Source organism: Anopheles stephensi, chromosome 3, assembly GCF_013141755.1.
Source record: "Anopheles stephensi strain Indian chromosome 3, UCI_ANSTEP_V1.0, whole genome shotgun sequence".
Classification (NCBI taxonomy): Eukaryota; Metazoa; Arthropoda; class Insecta; order Diptera; family Culicidae; genus Anopheles; species Anopheles stephensi.
Window position 1 is genome coordinate 14,632,281 of NC_050203.1, and position 17,375 is coordinate 14,649,655.

A 17,375-nucleotide genomic window follows, 5' to 3' on the forward strand; every position below is an offset into this window, starting at 1 on the left:
ATAATTTATTTTTTTAAAGAATGGATTTTTAGGGTCAAATTAAGAGGTTTTTGGTTTAAAAGTTGCTAACAAAAACAACTTTCAGAAAATCAATTTTAAATACAATATTCTCGATTTATTATTGGCAACTGCATGACAGAAAGTTGTAAAAAATTTGACCTTTTACTCATACTGTTAAGTTCATTTGTGTTCTTTCTTATGGCATATTGGTCTTTATCTTCCCTGGTACTTCATCTTCGAAAGGTGCGTACGGGGAGACGTTCTGGATTTGAATCTCCTCCTGGCAGGTGAAGACCGGTGCCACTGTCGCACAAGGCCTGATGGTTTTTTTAATTCTTTTTGTAGCTTGATTAAAAACAGCAAGATTCTCATAAATTCATTATTTAAGTCATTTATTAAAATTTTCTAAATTATAGCCGAATGTCTTATGCGAAGCACATGTCTTAAAAAAATTATGGAAATTACTGAAAATCTATTATTAAGTGCCTTTTTTGAAATGCGCTTGTCTACATCAAAACAGGCTTATTTTAGTTTAACCTAAGGTCATACTTTATTCGCGTAAAATTTTGAGCATTGGTTCTACTAGCAAGACATCAGTTAAACCAATAAACAACACTGATAACACTGATCGATAAAATGTTAATGTTTATCGATGTTAATGTTTATCGATCTAGTATGTTACCGGAATGTCATGTTGCGATTTTATCAGTTTTCGGTATGACATTTTAAAATAAACAGTATTGAACACAACCGGTTGTTTTTTTATTGTATCTATTAAAATTTGGATAAACAAACAGCCTAACTTTTTTGCCATAAATTGATAATCGTTCCCTTGTCAACACGAAATTATGACCACCATCGCAGCCACAGCATGGGTGTTATTTCAACCAAAAACCACCGAAAAAAGAGATTGGGAAATTTGCACCATGTCACGGTGAAATATAAAATCACCCCGTACACAAACAAACAAACAAGAAACATTGTTCGGTTGCCAACAGTTTCGCACAACGGTACCAGCTAACCAGCTCGGCACAAATGCTGCCATCCCATGCTGCGAAACCAAACACGCCGATTCCAGATTCCATACGTGTGTGTGTCTTGTTTTTATTTCTGCCCAATGCCTATCCTGTTCACCTTTTTTCCATTTTCGATGGCCTCTTTCTTTTGCTTCTTCTTCTTCTTCTACTACCACTTTCTGGTCGCTTTAGGGTGACGGAAGTGGAAGGAAATTAAATTTCTTCCGCATGACCGACTTTTCTCGCCATCCTTACCGCCCTTGACATGCGACTGTACATTCCCCCCACACCCAATTTAATGCAATCCATTATACACTGCTGTGTCGTTGCAAGGAGCGAAAACAAGGAGTCGCACACACACACACACACATGACTCGGCGGAGCACATGTGAACAGGAAAATTGTATATTTATTTCCACCTTCCCGTTACTCGTGCCCGATGTGAATTTTTTCTTCAAGTTTGTTTGGGTGGTGCCCTTTTCGCCAACCGTTCGTTTTCGGTGAGCTTTCCGAAGGCTGTGGAAAACATTGCTTCACGATATAAAACAACCTTAAACAAACTCCTTTTCTAACACACACATACTTCGGCGAGTGCCTCAACGTGCCAGGTTTTTCGGAGTAGAGCCCGTACGTTTTTATTCGCTCGACTTTCACCATGCAAGCGCTCGGCATGCTCCTTGGCTTCCTTTCATGCGCCCGCCCCCCTCTCCTATTCTCCTCCCCCTCTTTTACGTCATCAATCTTTTGCCCTGTTTCGCCCTCCGGCTCTCACGGACCAAAGCGAACATATGTTATTGCACTGCTCATATTTCACAAAGTGTCCGATAATGATGCATTGCAGTAGTCCCAAGGCAATTTCTTCGAGCGAGCGTTTCGAAGAAATTCACACGGAAACACGGTGGGTAGCACCGTGCCAGCACGATACAGCCGGTGCCGAACGCTAGCGTACTAAGGCAAGGCTTGGTGTTTGCTCCAAGCACACGGGCAAACCTTCGCTGAGTCTGTGCCTTTAGCTGTCGGACAGTTTTTGGCACAGTGGTGGAATTTGGAGAAAAATTAGCGTATTGGTTTATTTTAAATTATCATAAGACTTTACTCAAAGTTATTGATTGAAAATGGCAGTTTAAAGGGCAGAATAGATTAATTAAAATGATGGAAGATAGGCTTTGTGCAAAACAGAGCACGTAATTGCATACTTTTAGGCGTAGCTTTTTCCCTTTTACGCATACAGAGCTTTGGAGTGTTTAGCTTAAATCGCAGTTTATCAACTTATTCTTTAACACAAAATCTTTTACTTTTATTCTCCTCAGTTTAAGAAAAACTATAAATATTTCACATAAAACCTAAAATTTTAATATTTATACTTAATCCCTCAAAATTTCCCACAGTGCGCACGCCTTATCCGTACGCTGTCGGTAGTTAGTCTGGATGGTGGAATTTATGAATTTGCTTTTTCCAATTCTGTAGCTCCCCATTTCCCCATCGAACAAGTGGAGGCAAGTGGAAAGCACTCCAGTACAATTTCTATTTTCCTAATCGACCAAAGCATTGAAGCAGCTATTCCCAGCCCCACGTCGCTCCACTTCCACGACAACGAAGACAGCGTTATGGAACTGTAGCAAAGCATGCATTTGGTCTGTTCGGTCTATTCCTGTTTTCCACTGGATGTTGCATTCCGCGGTTGACCGAGCGCGACCCGCTTTCTGCACTGACGTCCCGAAGCAAGATCGATGCCCTATGCAAACACCCGTTTTTCTTATGCAAAAGCCCACCGAACAAAAAAGAAAACATTTTCCCAACCCAGGGAAAGCGAAATATTTCCACTTACCTTTCAGCACGTGCACATAAACACTCGATTGGCGCGCGTTCGCCGGAGCGCAGGTGTAGTTACCACCGTGCCGGGCCGTCGCATTCCGCACCGTGAGGATGCTGGAGGTGAGCTTATTGTTCGACACGGACACACCGTCCTCCTGATCGTAGTTCACCATCCGATCCTCGTGATACCTGTGGGAGGGATAGCAAGGAACGAAGAATAGCTCTATCAGTAGGGTGAAAAAGAGAGTGTAAGAAGAAGAAGGGAAGAAAGTACACCAAACAGCAAGCAGGCAAAATGTCACGGCATCCCGCTGTGTCCTCAGCACAGTAACCACCGTCATCGCCGTCACCATCGTAGGACTTGTCGACGTTGTCAGCGCTTGCGAGGTATTTGTTTATTTCCAGCATTCTTTTTGTTTTTGTTTCTGCACCTGCTTTAGACTTCCAGCCTTTTTTTTTCTACCCACCGCTACCCTTCGTTCAGCTACGCTCAGCATAATAAATGAAGTGGAAGAGATTGAAATTTGATACGCGCTCATAAATCGTCCCGCCAGCACATGCTGCTGGTGCTGACAAAACACCGGCACATATCGCACCAGGTATGGGGTACTTGCTGGGGTAAGACGGAGGTGGCAAGACGGTCGATTTAGGCCCGGAGTCAAGCCCGGAGGATTGTGAAGAAAGTAAACCCAACCAGCGTATCCTGCTTTTGATTTTTTGCTCTTCGTTTCTCTTGGGCGTGTTTTTGCTTTTCAAGCTTTAAAGGGACGCTTAAATGGTGAAAATTACTTCATCAGCAGTGTAGGGGGCCGCCTTTAATCCAAGCGTGAGGGAACGAAAACAAAAAAAAAAGCGAACGAGCGATAAAATGTGTTAAATTCCGGTTCATAAAACCCGGTGCTTACTGGCAGCAGGTGAGCGGGATAAAGAGTTTTTGGTTGCTATTAAATCTTTTCTTTTTTGGCTTAATAAGGAGCGGTCCTTGTGACACTATTCGCTGAGGTGAGGGTTGTTGTGTGTTATAATTTATCTCAATATGAGGATTTTTATGGGAATCATTAAATAAACTTTTCACATGCTTTAATTTGCAGCAGTTTGTTTCCCGTTTGAACCTTTACGGATATTTTATGGCAATAAATATGGGCAATGAATTTTCAATAACCAGGGATGGAAATAGTGCTTATTTAGGATTTCCAGTTTCTGAAACGTGAAATCCTAGCCGACGTGAAAATGGGGTTTAAAAACGAAAACCTCTGCCTCAGTCGATTACATACTTCCAGACATGGCATATGAGAAAAAGGACCTTCACAGACTGGGTAGTCAGGTATCATTCTCATGACGTATATAGCTAGTCTGGAGGGCAACTTTTAAGACATCCGCTAATTGAAGTGCGAAGGAAATATAGCCAATGGACTTCATTTTCACCTTATTTTGTTCAATAAATCTTGTAGAGTCTCTCTTTTTAAGCCAAGACTACTGGATTTCATCTCATTTTAGACATAAAGATCTCATTTAAGAAACATCATTCTTGATAAACAAAGCTCCTGGATTTGTTCCAGCTTCTCTCCAGAAAATTATAATGATCGCATAAGAACGCTTCTGCAACGTAGTCTTCTCAGACCCATGTCCTAGTCAGATTAGAACAGGTCTGCATACATAAACATATCAGTAAAGTAGTAATACTTATTAAGCACAAAAAGTTTATAGAGAGTATTGCTTCTCGTTTAACTTTATATTGCTTTTAATACCAATGCCTGCCAAATACATTATTTGTCCTTGCACGGCTAGAATCCTTCTTTCACAACCTTGTCGCCCTACCACACCAGAGCCAGGATATTTTTTCAATGTTGCCATCTCGTTCACAACACGAATCAATCGATCCACCAGGAACGCTCTCAATGAAATCGCTTCCTCCTCTCGCCATCCCTTGCAACACTCCCCCACGCAAGCAGATTCAAATTCTTTCCCTGTGCCCAGCTTGAATCAAACCCGTGAGTCGGCACGTGATCGAAGGATTGCTGTTTGCATTCCACGTCGCTTACAATAACTCTGACCAACGTGCCCTCCCAAACGGTTCCCAATAAAAAAGCAAACAACGCAAAAGAATCTGCTTCGGAGCACCCAAGACGACAGACAACTTTGGCACGGCAACCACAGCAAAGAGCGCGCTCCGAGTACGCCGGGCGGAATGAAACAGGGCGGAACGGGATGGTTCTCAATTTTACGATTACGACGCATTCCATCACGCCAATGTGTCCCGGAGTGAAAGGTGATTCTGCCCGATGAAAAGAAAACATCGCTGCACTCCTCCACCCACCCCCCCCCCCCCCCCCCCCCCCACAAACACCTTACCCATTTCTGATCTCGCGGGAATCGTAGACCCGGCACCAAATTGGAAGCCGTTTCATCTTTGCTCTGCCCACATCAAAAACCCGAACTCGGGGACTCGATTTCGCCATAAATCGTACCAACCGAGTTCTTCCGCTTTGTGTTGTGGATCGAAACCCGCGAGACACGGAGCGGACAACGCAGCCGGCGACGACGACGACGACGACGATGGGTATGGCTGCCACTTGACGGATATTTATTTATTTCATTTCATCGCCCTCATCTCCCGATCTCCCTCTCTTGAGGGGTCTTGATCGTGGAGGTTGTCTATACACCTCTGCACCGGGGCACACCGATGTGCACCGATATATTTTCCGTCATAAATCTTTCATAACCGATCAACCGAAACTCCGGACCGCACCAAATACTTACCAAAAGACGTAAAGCGGACTTTCGGTGGCACGTTTCAGTTTGCATTCCAGTCGCAGCGTCGATCCTTCGTCTATATGCAAATCGGGCGCCTCGAGAATTTCTGCGACCGCCTCTGTTTTTTTGTGGAGCGATGGGAAAAAGAGACGGAAAAAGATGCAGTTAATGCTGTGCTTGGGAAAAATGCGGTTCCTTTTGCTATATGCGGCAATGACTCGCGTTGTATTAGAAAAACAGATAAAAGTCCCAACCATGTTTGATGTGTGCCTTGTAGCCCAAAATAAAAATTATGAATCGTCATTTGACAGGGTGGATAGAAACGAAAAATAAATCTTGAGAACTCAGAAAATGCCCCAAAAATAGTCTCAGCTTTCTTCTATCTCTTGAACTCAACTGACCAACTCAGAAGGATGCTCTCCAATTTCTCTCTGTTGCGCGACCGAAAAAATCGCCCAGAACCGGTTCCCAGGTGACTAATAATTCATCAGGCAAATTTCCATATAAATTACATTTTCTTCTGCACACCGAATCAGGTACGCAACCGAATCGATTAAGAAATTTCTGGGCACATCCACACACAAAAAAAACAACCCTTGGAAAAATAATGGGCAGAAAAATCGAAGCTCCAAACATCGTCATCATCGTCTTTCCCCGGCAGCACTTACCGACGATCCTAAGCTCGATGAATATCGACTGGGGTGGATGGGTGGAAATTTGGCACTCGTACAGTCCTTCGTCCTCCTTGCGGGCGTTCTTTATCCGCAGCGCCCAGTTGCCGAGGTGGCGCGTATGCTCGACCAGGAACCGATCGTCGCTGCTGTACGTCGAAAGGCCGACCGTCAGCAGCTGGTAGTCTTTCCGCCGGAACCAGGACACCTGTGCGGGGAAAAAGGGGTGGGAGAAAGAGGGGAAAAAATGCCGCATGGATGGAACTAAGATCAAGTATATGGTGGGGCGGGAGTGGGGGCATTTGTCGTGTATCTGCTCCGCCATAATGTCCGCATGCAGCAGAAGCAACTAAGGCACACACAAAAAAACGACTAATGAAAGCACTTTTGACCATTTGGCAACGACGCAACCGGCATGGAAGTGAGTGAAAATTTAATTTGAAACAATATTCCCGTACCAACTGAAGCGACCTGCCCGTTTCAGAAAGACAAAACACGGCACCAAAAGGGTGTCTGTCTGTTTGTCGTTGAAACCGATGGCTCTTGACCGTACTTGTCGAACTTTACAAGCCTTGTCGACCCGCTTTTCCCGCACATTACCGTACACGGTACGGCGGGTTGCACTTTGACCAGCAGCACCCAGAAAGGGGATGCCTGTCGAATGTGTGGCTGCTGTGCAATAAGACCGGGCAGCGAGACTGCGGAGAATATTCAACCCCGGGTTTACCATCCACTCAAGCAGGCTGGCACCAGGCAGGGTCGGATAAAATTTCAATTAGCAATAAATTCCTAAATTTTCACTTGTTGTAATTGCTCGGCAGATGGTTTTCGGTGCGCTTCGCCACCGATCGTGAGACATGGCCACTGCAATGGGTACGCCGCTTGCACTGGTACCTGCTTAGTGGCAGAAGGTGGAAAACTTTGAACGGTAAAATTCATCTGCTATCGATTTAACCTTGCCGCATTACGTGTTGGAGGCATTTGGGAAGCCCAAGGACCGGGAGCGCGGTTGGTGGAACGTAGGCTGACATGCTGTAGCAATTTCAATTTACAACGAGCTTCTTGGCACACAGGAAAAGTTTCACTCGGCGTAGGCAGTTTTTTGGCTGTAGATTCGTGTTTTTTCCTTTATTTCGTTTTCCTTTGCTTGGGATGCCTCGAAGAAAAGCATTGGAAAGTTAAAAAATAGGTTGAAGTCAACTTTTCTTGTACGATACTTTTTTTTTACTTTGCTTTTGAAACTGATAGCAACACTGTTGTGTTGCTTCATCGGTGACTTTTTCTTGTGACTGGTTCGTGATATTGATTGGAATACAATATTGATTGGAAAAAATAAAATTGATGCTGTTCAATACATGATTTTTCTTTCATTCTTAAGTGAAATAAAGCATAAAAAATCGCCTTCTATTACAAAACCAATTTAAATCTTACTGGTAATTTGGTTCGATTACCATCAGATGGCGTTGTGGCGATTTGATAGTACTTTTAAATTAGCAGTCACTTTAAATTTGATTTTAATTGCTACAGTTGGCGTTGAAATAAAGAAGGAGAATTTTCAACCTTTTCCCTTTTTATCTTCGATGATCTAAGCATTTCCTATTGGTACAAGTACAGTGGAATTTAACATCATTTGAACATGGCTTATTCATGAAAAAAAAAAAAACAGTTGATTTATATCAAATATAATGTCCCTTTTGTTATTGACTGTCTTTTATTTGTTAGTTCATCACCTCTCTTTCAGATGGCGCTTCGATATCAAGGGAGAATTTTTTGACAACTCTTTCCTACTTGATCAAAACTTCATACTTCATTCACTTTGCTCCTGCTATTTTAAAATTGAAATAGTTCAACTTAAACCCAGTCAAAAAATGACCACGATTAAAATGCAGCACAGCGGAAAAATCGTCGTTGACCTATAAAATCACTCGGACAACAACAAAAAAAAACCTCAACAAGGAACACCGGATGTCTTCGATGTCGCAAAACCCGGTACCCATTCACCATTCAATGGGCAAAAGCTATTTTGCTGCACAAGCCGGAAGCAGGTTGTTTTTGACTTGCTCGATCTCCCCTCGCCAGGAGGATTTCTTTGCTGTTCGATACTTTTTAAACATTTTTCTTCCATTTTTTTTCTTCTCCTGTGTCCATTCGGCAGACAACTGTATTGAATGGGAAAATCAATCTGTTCGATGGCTATCATTCTGAGCACGAGCACAGGCAGCCTGGGTAAGCAGTATACGAGGGCCAATAATGTCCAGGAACTTTACGTCCTATCATTCTGTCCTGTATTTCTTCCTGTTTTATTGGTGCGCGATACTAACTGGCACTAACACGGTGTTACGAGAGTTTTGTGCAGAGCAGAAGTCACAAATAGCATCGTCATTTCTGCAACACATTACCTGGACCCGGTGCACATTTCTGGTGGTTCCGATTTTTTCTTTCTTTGGCTCTTGAAGCGATTGTAGCCTCTTTACGGGAAGCTTCAAAAATAGATGCTTCGTTGCAAGATGAGAGTTAGAAGAAGTGGGAAGCGATTGCAATCGTTGACATGTGCCAGTCATTCTATTTTCCCTCGTCGTGCACAATTACTTTTCTGTCCAAGTGGGGATGGTTGAGAACAAAATCGCTTTGATAGGTGATGCTTGTTGTGTCTTGTTCTGCTCACTTTAATTTGACGTTTTTAATGGAATTTTGCTCATCGGTTGTATTGAACAATGATTGTGATTATTCAAAGAGGGTTTTGTCCAGTTTCCAAGAATTCTTTGAATGAGTGTTTTTCCTTTCATACATTTCAATTTAAACAACACAATCAATTATACCTAATTAAACCACAAAGGCATGAAAAATGCGTCAAAAATGCTTTCAAACTCACGCTCAAAGTAAAACAAAGCATAAAATATGAAAGATAAACCAAACGGAGATAAGCAACCTCGAAACAGAAACTGAAGAGTTCATTACGAAAGTATAAAACAGAAGCAAACCAAAGCGTTCGACTAACAAAATACTTACTTACAGTGGCTGGTGTTGTCATGGTGACGCTGCAGGGCAGCACCGCTAGGCCTCCTCGTTGACTAATTACTCTAGTGTTATTCTTAGTAATAAATTGACTTTGTAATGGACCTAATGAGTTTCTGTGCGCTGCCTTCGCCTCGTTGGAGTCTGTAAAGAGGGGAGAACAAAAACCACTTAGATAAGCAGCAACAAAAAAACCACGACGCATTCTGCTTAACCACACAATGTGACAAGCGGGAACATGGAGTGGGAAAGCTGACAGGGAAGCAGATAGGGGGATGAAAAAAGACCCACTACAAAGAAGAAAGGTACGTAAGAATCGCATCCTCCGTGCGATATGAGGTGACATTAGCATTATCGGTTAGAACCATCCTCCAAAAGCCCACCCACCAACCCATCCGGCACCCGTCCGCGAAGATTAATGAGTCTTGGCGACAGATCGTTTTCGGAATTGGATTAAAGCCTGGGCTGATTATTATCATCCAGGGCAATAAAACACCTCCCCAGCTCAACCGCCTGTCCTGTCCACCCTGCTGTCGGCTTGGGAAAGAAAATGCAAATATCATGTCGTAATGAAGTTTAAATTTGCCTCTTTGCCTAATCTCACATCCCAGCACAGCCTGTGTTGTTTCATACCGGTAGGACCGAACACGAGCGGTGGAAACGAGCAGTGAAGGTTAAGGTGGGTAAATAACTTTCCTACACCAATTTCCAGCCGAAACACCACACACACACACACATAACAAGCTTGTTTTCGCCGTGCGCATTATGATGTCGGAAAATGAGAGTCCGTGAGGGAGTGTGGTCTTATTTTTTGTTGTTATTAAAATGACTTCGAGAATTGGCACATTTCCGATGGTGGATGGTGAAACGCTCGTCATGGTTGTCAGGGCCGTTGCGATGCATAAGCATAATTAGAGTGCACGGACACGACTTTTCGTTTTCCGTCCGATCGTCCGTGGCGGGCGCTTGGTGAGGGAGAACTTTTCCCCGTTTTCCCCGGCAAGAGTTGCTATTTTAATTAACGTTCTGGTTGGTTTGTATGCATAAATAAGTTTCGGGGGAGTGCTTTCTTAAAGAATATGCTGAACGACGGTGGCGGTGTGGCGGTGGATTTCGTTGTACGGATAATGGGCTTAGAGCAATATAATGGTGCTTAATCGAATGAGTTATGTGCGGAATTTGAAACATTTTGTGTTGTGTGAATATTGAAGTATGACATTAGGTTGGGTTTATTAGGTTGATTTAAATACTTCATTTATTAATATCCTGTCAATCCGGCCGGACAAGATATTTTCCTTACAAATTATTAACCATTTTTATTACTACTTGCAGACTGTGGACATTTTGTCTTTATTCCATGCTTGACAACATCTTCCTAATGATCAGAAAGTTAAAACATGTTGAAAGCCTTAAGTACTTAAGTTTTCTGTTAGAGGGCGTTGATAAAGCGAAGAAGAAGTTTAAATATCATTTTAAAGGTTATTACAGAGGTACAGTTAGAAGTGTGTACAAATTCTTCCATCTACAATTTCTGCAGTTATTTTATTACAGTTTCTTTCAATTGATTTTTTTTATTTGAACCTCAAATTTTAAAAAAAGTAGGCTGCCAGTATCGGCTTCCATGACCTAGCTTATCCTTAGCGGAATAGTCTGTCGTGCCAAGATTTTTTCTCTGGACGTATTCTAGAATATTTTTCTGAAGCTTGAACTGCTCTTATCGCATTATTGTAAAGTTACATTTATTATTTAAATAATGAATCAAATGATAGCTTTAATATTTTTTACTATTAAAATCTGCTCGAAAAAATTGGTTTTCCGTGAGGTGGCTCTGTCATATGATGTAGTTAACAACAGTTTTAGTTCTGTAAAATTTATCTGAATGTTGACTTTATTACGCTCAAACATGTGCACTCATTTTAGAAAAGAACTCACCCAGCTTAAAAGCAAACGTCACGCATCGGCAGTTGAAGCTAATTCCGCTCTTCACTCGCAACTACAAATTAAGCACGCATCACCGATAAGCAGTGTAAGCATTTTGTTCCTCCCCACAAAAACAATACCCACTGTACCGAAAGGAAACATTAGGTGCAAAAAAAAACAATAGCAAATGTTCATGCAATCAGTGGCAGGTCCTCATCGCCGCAACGGCATCATCAGCATCAGCAGCGAATCATCGTTCACCGCTCGCTCGCTCGTCGTGTGATTGCATTAACATTTATTACAGCTTTCTGGGTGGTATCGCCTGCAAAATTTCCGTCCCATTAGGAACGCATCAATGGCAAACTGGGACCGTCCGTGGCGATGGTGGCCGGAAGTAAACTGACTAATGACAGACCACCGAATGGTAATGTTGTTACCATCGGAGGCCTTCTTCGGGTGGGTCTGGGTCGGGTAATCAAACCTCACAAGACACAGCTAATTACATAGCTTATTATTGCTTGCTTTCTGCCCTACCGGTAGCTACTACTGCCGAGGGTGTGATAGCAGGAAGACACTGCTTCTTGAAGCTCTCACACCGTACTTCACCAAGGAGCTTCCGCTTTAGGGTCGCTCCGGCTTGTCATGCTCCGGGAGAGAGGGAGACAAAGAGAGAGATGGCCATAATTAGGGCTGGAGTGGTTGTGGTAATTTCGTATTTTGTGTTTATTTAATTCAATTCCCGTTCGGTGCTTTTGATGAGCGGTGCTAGGTTAGGCAGTGAGGAAGGAAGGAAGGAAACTGCAAAGACAGGCACGTTCCTTTTCCGTGTCAGTACAATCCGAATGTAACTGCGAATGTACGTTTATCTTTCTACGAGTGTGCCATTGATGTGCCGTTGATTGAGTGCTGCCAGGCTCAACCAAGAGCGGATTCCGTTGAATTGATTTCTATTTCCCCACACTATGGTTGGTTCCGTGGATGGAGGGCGCAGTGCCGGGGCAGGCCGAAGTAAGCCAATCAATCTGTCGAAATCTCTCTACTCCACGCGCCAATCGAGGATGCTGGATGGTTGAATGGAGCAGCTTAATTGCACAGACCTTACGAAAGGCCACGACGGACGGACGGAGCTCTGCGGCAAACGGTAGGACGGAATGCATCGTTACATGCATCAGTGAAAGCGAATGGAAATGCACATCAAAACCATCGTCACCGGTTGGAAGATGTGCTTCTTTTGAGCACGAAGAAGCACACGTTCGTGAACGAGCTGAGCAATCACTTGTTTCAACAAAGATCGAGCACCGGAGTGGTATTCTAGTGGAAAATGAGCAAATGCACGGTGGCAAATATTAACGCTGGAATAGGGGGCTCATTGTGGCTCTAGAATAGGGTCGACCGACCGAGCTTTTCTTCTGGTGCAGCTGTCTTATGCAACGGTTCCCTTTCACCGTGATTTGGAGTGTGCTCTCCACTTTAACTGAAGCACTGATTGAAACTAAATGAATATGTGTAAGTCAAACACATCTGTTATGAAGAATTTACCCACTTGAATAGACAGTACGGATGATTTCGTTCGAATGCGGGGTGGGTAATATTTAATTAAATTCCATTACCACATCTTTTGCGCGGCTAAGATTGCTATGAACTCGCAATGCGCTTGCCTCTAGATTGGGTTGAGTTGCGTTGAAAAGGCTTATTAATTCTTGATTCAATATACTTATGCCCGGCAAGTGAGAACGCCTTAAAGTATGCAACGACTTCTTCCAAGATCGAACTGGTTATCACATTATGTTTCTGCAGTCAAATTTATTCCTTGAAAAATCTTGAACATGACTGTTCAGTGCATTATAATTTTTCCACATTTTTCTCTGTTTGATTGTGCTCGCAAAATTTTCAACAAGAACGCCACAACAGCGTCACGAACCATCTGATTCTCCGTTGCGGGTCGTATCAGTGAGTCAGGCTGAAAACTCTGGGTTTGTGCCTGTAAATTGCCTACATTTAGGCTTCTTAAATCGAATGTTTGAAGTCTAAGCACAAAAGATCGCCAATTGAGTCAAACAGTTTGCAGACTTGAATACAGAAACATAAAAACTCAATCTATTAGCTAAGATTCGATTGATCATGTTGGCACACTAGTCGTCTGGTTTGTTTTACAATGAAAAAACACAACATAATGGATCTTCTAATTATTCAGTCAATCAAACGTAAATCGAACTGACAAATTGAACAAACACCTACCCAGACGTCCCAGACCCATACATATCGCATCGATCATACTGTACACCCATCTGTTTCCCAACAACTGCGACCGGATACACTTATTACTTCCTCTACCTTCTAACTGTCACGTCAATCTATTTGTCATCCCTCTTTTCGGGGCACCATTAACTTTTACCCGGCTCCACCTGCGCCGCTACATCAACGATCCCACATCATAACGATCGAACGGGCGAAAGCACATTTTCACCCGCACTCGGAACCTATTTGTCATGTCGTAAGGGCGGCTCACACGTTCATGTAATGTATGCAACAATGGTAATTGATTCATTGTTTTCCTGTCACCATAAATTATACCACACGGGTGTCAAACCGACTTTCAGACGCTGTTCTCCGGTAGGGTAGGGTGACCGAGTTATGCGTTGGGTGCTGAAGCAACTTCTTCTCAGCTACCTCATTACCTGGCAAACCTGGCGAAGGTGAAGAATGTGAAAATCGTTCGTTGGCAAGGCTTAAAGCAGCGGAGCACATATAAATTTGCCAGTTACACACAGGACGATTGTTTCTCCGACCCGGTCGTATGATTGATACGAAACATGGTTCCATTTTATTACTCATTCAAACGCACACACCCGGTAAGAGGTGTTCGCTCGGAACACCTTCTCTCAATGAAGCAACTGCTGGCCCAGTTTCGTGCCAACTTCTCGGCGCCATTGCCTTTAAAAGTGAGGGTAATAAATTATGCAGAGCTTGATGTCATCTGAGTCGTGCAGAGCATTGCTTTCTATGCTCGCCCGCTCAAAGTGAATCTGAGTGAAACCTTGAGAATGAAAGTTCCTGTTCTCTGCAACGGTGGAATGGCTTAACTTTAACATTTGCTCCCGAAAAACCCTCCAAGCTACACTTAAGTGAGCAGCAAACACCTCCATTCCCGGCTGTGTATCTTATCATCCCCAACGGTTCCTTACCATCCTGGCTCCCTCCCCAACTCCTGGAAGGTTTCTGATGGTGGTGCCATTTTTTTTCATCTTGTCGCTCGCGCCATCATACGCAAACGGCAGTGACCACACACACCCACCCACAGACACCTGCGGAACATCACCGTGGCAAGTACTGGAGGCTACACGGTTACTCTAAATTGTTGATTTGGGAGCCATTCTGGAGTGAAATTAAGAAATTCGCTTTTAATGAAGCACTCTCCGGAGGATGACTGGTGGTGTTGATGGTTCCTGGCGTGTGAGAGTGGACGAGAGGGTTGGCGTCTTGACCGTTGGGCTGCAGCGAAGCGCACCATTTTACAAGCCCGTCCTTGTACTTAAAATAACATCCAAGAACACGAGCACGAGATAGCAACAAAACCAGCAACCGAACGGGGCAAAAGAAAACGATACTTTGGGTAAGGGTTTTTTTACATCTTCTTCTTCTCGCCCAAGGCCCAGCCCTTCCAAGTGCTACCGGAACGGGCGACATTTCGTTTCTGCATAATGCAGTGCCGTAAGGAGCCGTCGCCGAATCAAGCAGCAGTGTAAAAGTTTTTAATTAATGGTACGCGAGTTGTAAGAAAAATCACAAATTTTAATTAGATGATAAGGTTAGACGCTGCGTTTCAAAGCTGCGAATGCAAAGAGGGCTGCCGAGCGAGCTCGTTACGCTCGTTCCGGATTTCGGACAATTCTATTTTCGGTGAAGCGGGAATTTGGTTTGAATGGATTTTTTGTGTCTTTTTTCTTTTGCAACAGTTGACACTCGTGCTTATTAACTGGTTCACTGGAAAGCTGGTGGGATTTCGGGAGCTTGGAAGAGGAAGGCGCCTTTTTCTTTGGAGATGAAATTCAGGCGAAGAGTTTTGAAATAAATTAACGTTGCATAAAAAACAATTATAAATGAAATTTGGCAGAGTGGCTTTCCGATTTTTTAATTGAAAAAGAAAAGAAATGAAGTAGCATGAATCAAATAATATTAACGAATTCACGCAACACGCATGGTCGACGCCTAAATGTAGGCAATTCAATGCAACATTGACGAGAGGGGCCTAAAGTGATTATTGCTAGAGTTGAATAAGTACAATGAACTAGAGTTCTATTTATTCTAATAGAGTTATGAAGTTTCACTGAATGTATAAAACAGTTATTTTAAGTCAAGCTGACCATTTACTACTTTTTTTTTTTATTCATAAAGAACGGCCTGGATCCATTTACTCCTTCAAGCTGTAAAATATGTACGAAAACGTTATAAAACAAGATTTATGAAGATAATTGAAAACAAAAAAAGGATATCAATAAAAATCCCTCGAATACCCTCGCACAAAACACACATCGACATATTTGTCAAATGTGGGCAGTTTGTTTTATTATGATTAGCTTTCGTAACATATTACGAACCATATTTCCGTCCCATCTTGAACTGAACTTTCTAGTAGATAAATTTTAAACAGCTCCACTCGGCTAGCATACGCTTCGGGAGTGCATGGCATATTGTATTTACGCTTTCCTCTCGAGACGGTAAGATGAAAAGCTTTAAAACTCATTCGTTTTTCTCAACCCCACGGTTTTGCCCCGAGGTTGTCCCGCTATTCATCATTTTATGTCCTTCTTTTTATCCCTTGAACCCGGGCTGGACATCGTTGAAACGTTGTGGAACGGTAAGAACGAGGGCCCATGTTTTATTCTTCCCCTTAAATCTACGGGAATAACTTTTCCTGTACAGCTTTCTTCTTTCATGTTTATTGCCATCTCGCTGTTTTGCACTATCCCATCTTCTTTTCTTGAAAGCGAGAAGGCGAAAAAAAAGAAAGCAATCCCGCGACCTACCGACCTCCTTTCATAACACTGAATATGCGTGCGTGCGGTCACACGAACGGGGAAAATCTTTTCACCAGAAGGTTTCCAGCTGCCCCGGTTGTCTAAAGGATAATCCTTCCAGGTCCATCGTGACCCCCAAAAACGTGGGTCGTGAGAGTGGTTGACTAAAGATTTATCATGCCCCACGAACGTGAAAGTCACTTTCACTTGTCCCAAATGCACACACACACACGCACAGGGCCAGATACTACGAAAATAAAGAAGAAAAAAAAGGATGAACACATAAATCTTATCGTCTGTGGCACGAGGAAGCCAAAAGCCGACGGATAAAAGCGAGTGAAAGTGAACACACAATGACAATATTTTTTACGTGTTTTACCCCTCACGGAAGGAAGAAATCCGATGATCTAGCCTGATGAGTGAACGAAAGTTAATCATCTCGAATGATGATTGGGTCAAACGAGCGGGAAAATTGATCTTGCATTCATTCATCGTACCGAACTGGCGTACTGGGCACCTCCATCATATTTTTCATAATGTGGCTGACTGGGCGTCTCCATCGCCTTTCGGGGTTTTTTTTTCTCCATAACGACGCTTTCAGCAAGGTTGGTAACCTCATCATCGTTCGTCATAATTGTAATCGAAGGAAGGATGTGGGGCGGTGGTTGCGAGCGGAAGCTGGCCGGTGATCAATTTCCCTACCGAAAACTACCACGACCGGTGAACCGCTGGCAGGGACATTGGGGCTGGTGAAAAATATGTTTCCGGAAGTGGTTCATTGTTGACAATGGGGATTTTTTTAGCCTCTTCTTTTTACGCCCAAACTTCTGGCCAGAAGGAATATGCCTTTTACCGGTTTCTTATTCTTTTCATACCCTTTCATGCCCGTTCGTGTCTGTATCTGCGTATGTACTTATAAAGAAGCTAAAATTGAATTTGTGGTTTTATGTACCGTGCTCGTTTTATGAGGCCATCCCATCGTTTTGCATCATCCCTGGTTCATCCATCTGGCCGCTTTTTGTTGTTGTTGTGCAAAAGGATATTATCATCCTCTCCCGACCACCCCTCTTCCTTCTCCGTGACACTCCCATCCACCAGATAAAGCCACAAACCACACAGATTCCGTTTGCGCATCGTCAGATTTTCTTACAAATATTCACCACAAC

The 17,375-nt window shown here is 43.1% G+C and overlaps 1 protein-coding gene across 5 annotated transcripts in view; it reads right to left on the minus strand.

The window, feature by feature from the left end:
- LOC118514415 (Fc receptor-like protein 5) overlaps window positions 1-17,375 on the minus strand; it is a 49,182-nt gene that overhangs the window by 12,031 nt on the left and 19,776 nt on the right. For all 5 annotated transcript variants that reach the window (XM_036061297.1, XM_036061298.1, XM_036061295.1 and 2 more), the window contains exons 3-6: window positions 9,270-9,415; window positions 6,254-6,464; window positions 5,592-5,703; window positions 2,845-3,020 (exon numbers count right to left, since the gene is read on the minus strand). In XM_036061297.1, coding sequence (XP_035917190.1) covers window positions 2,845-3,020; window positions 5,592-5,703; window positions 6,254-6,464; window positions 9,270-9,415 — 645 coding nt within the window. The remainder of the gene's footprint in view (window positions 1-2,844; window positions 3,021-5,591; window positions 5,704-6,253; window positions 6,465-9,269; window positions 9,416-17,375) is intronic.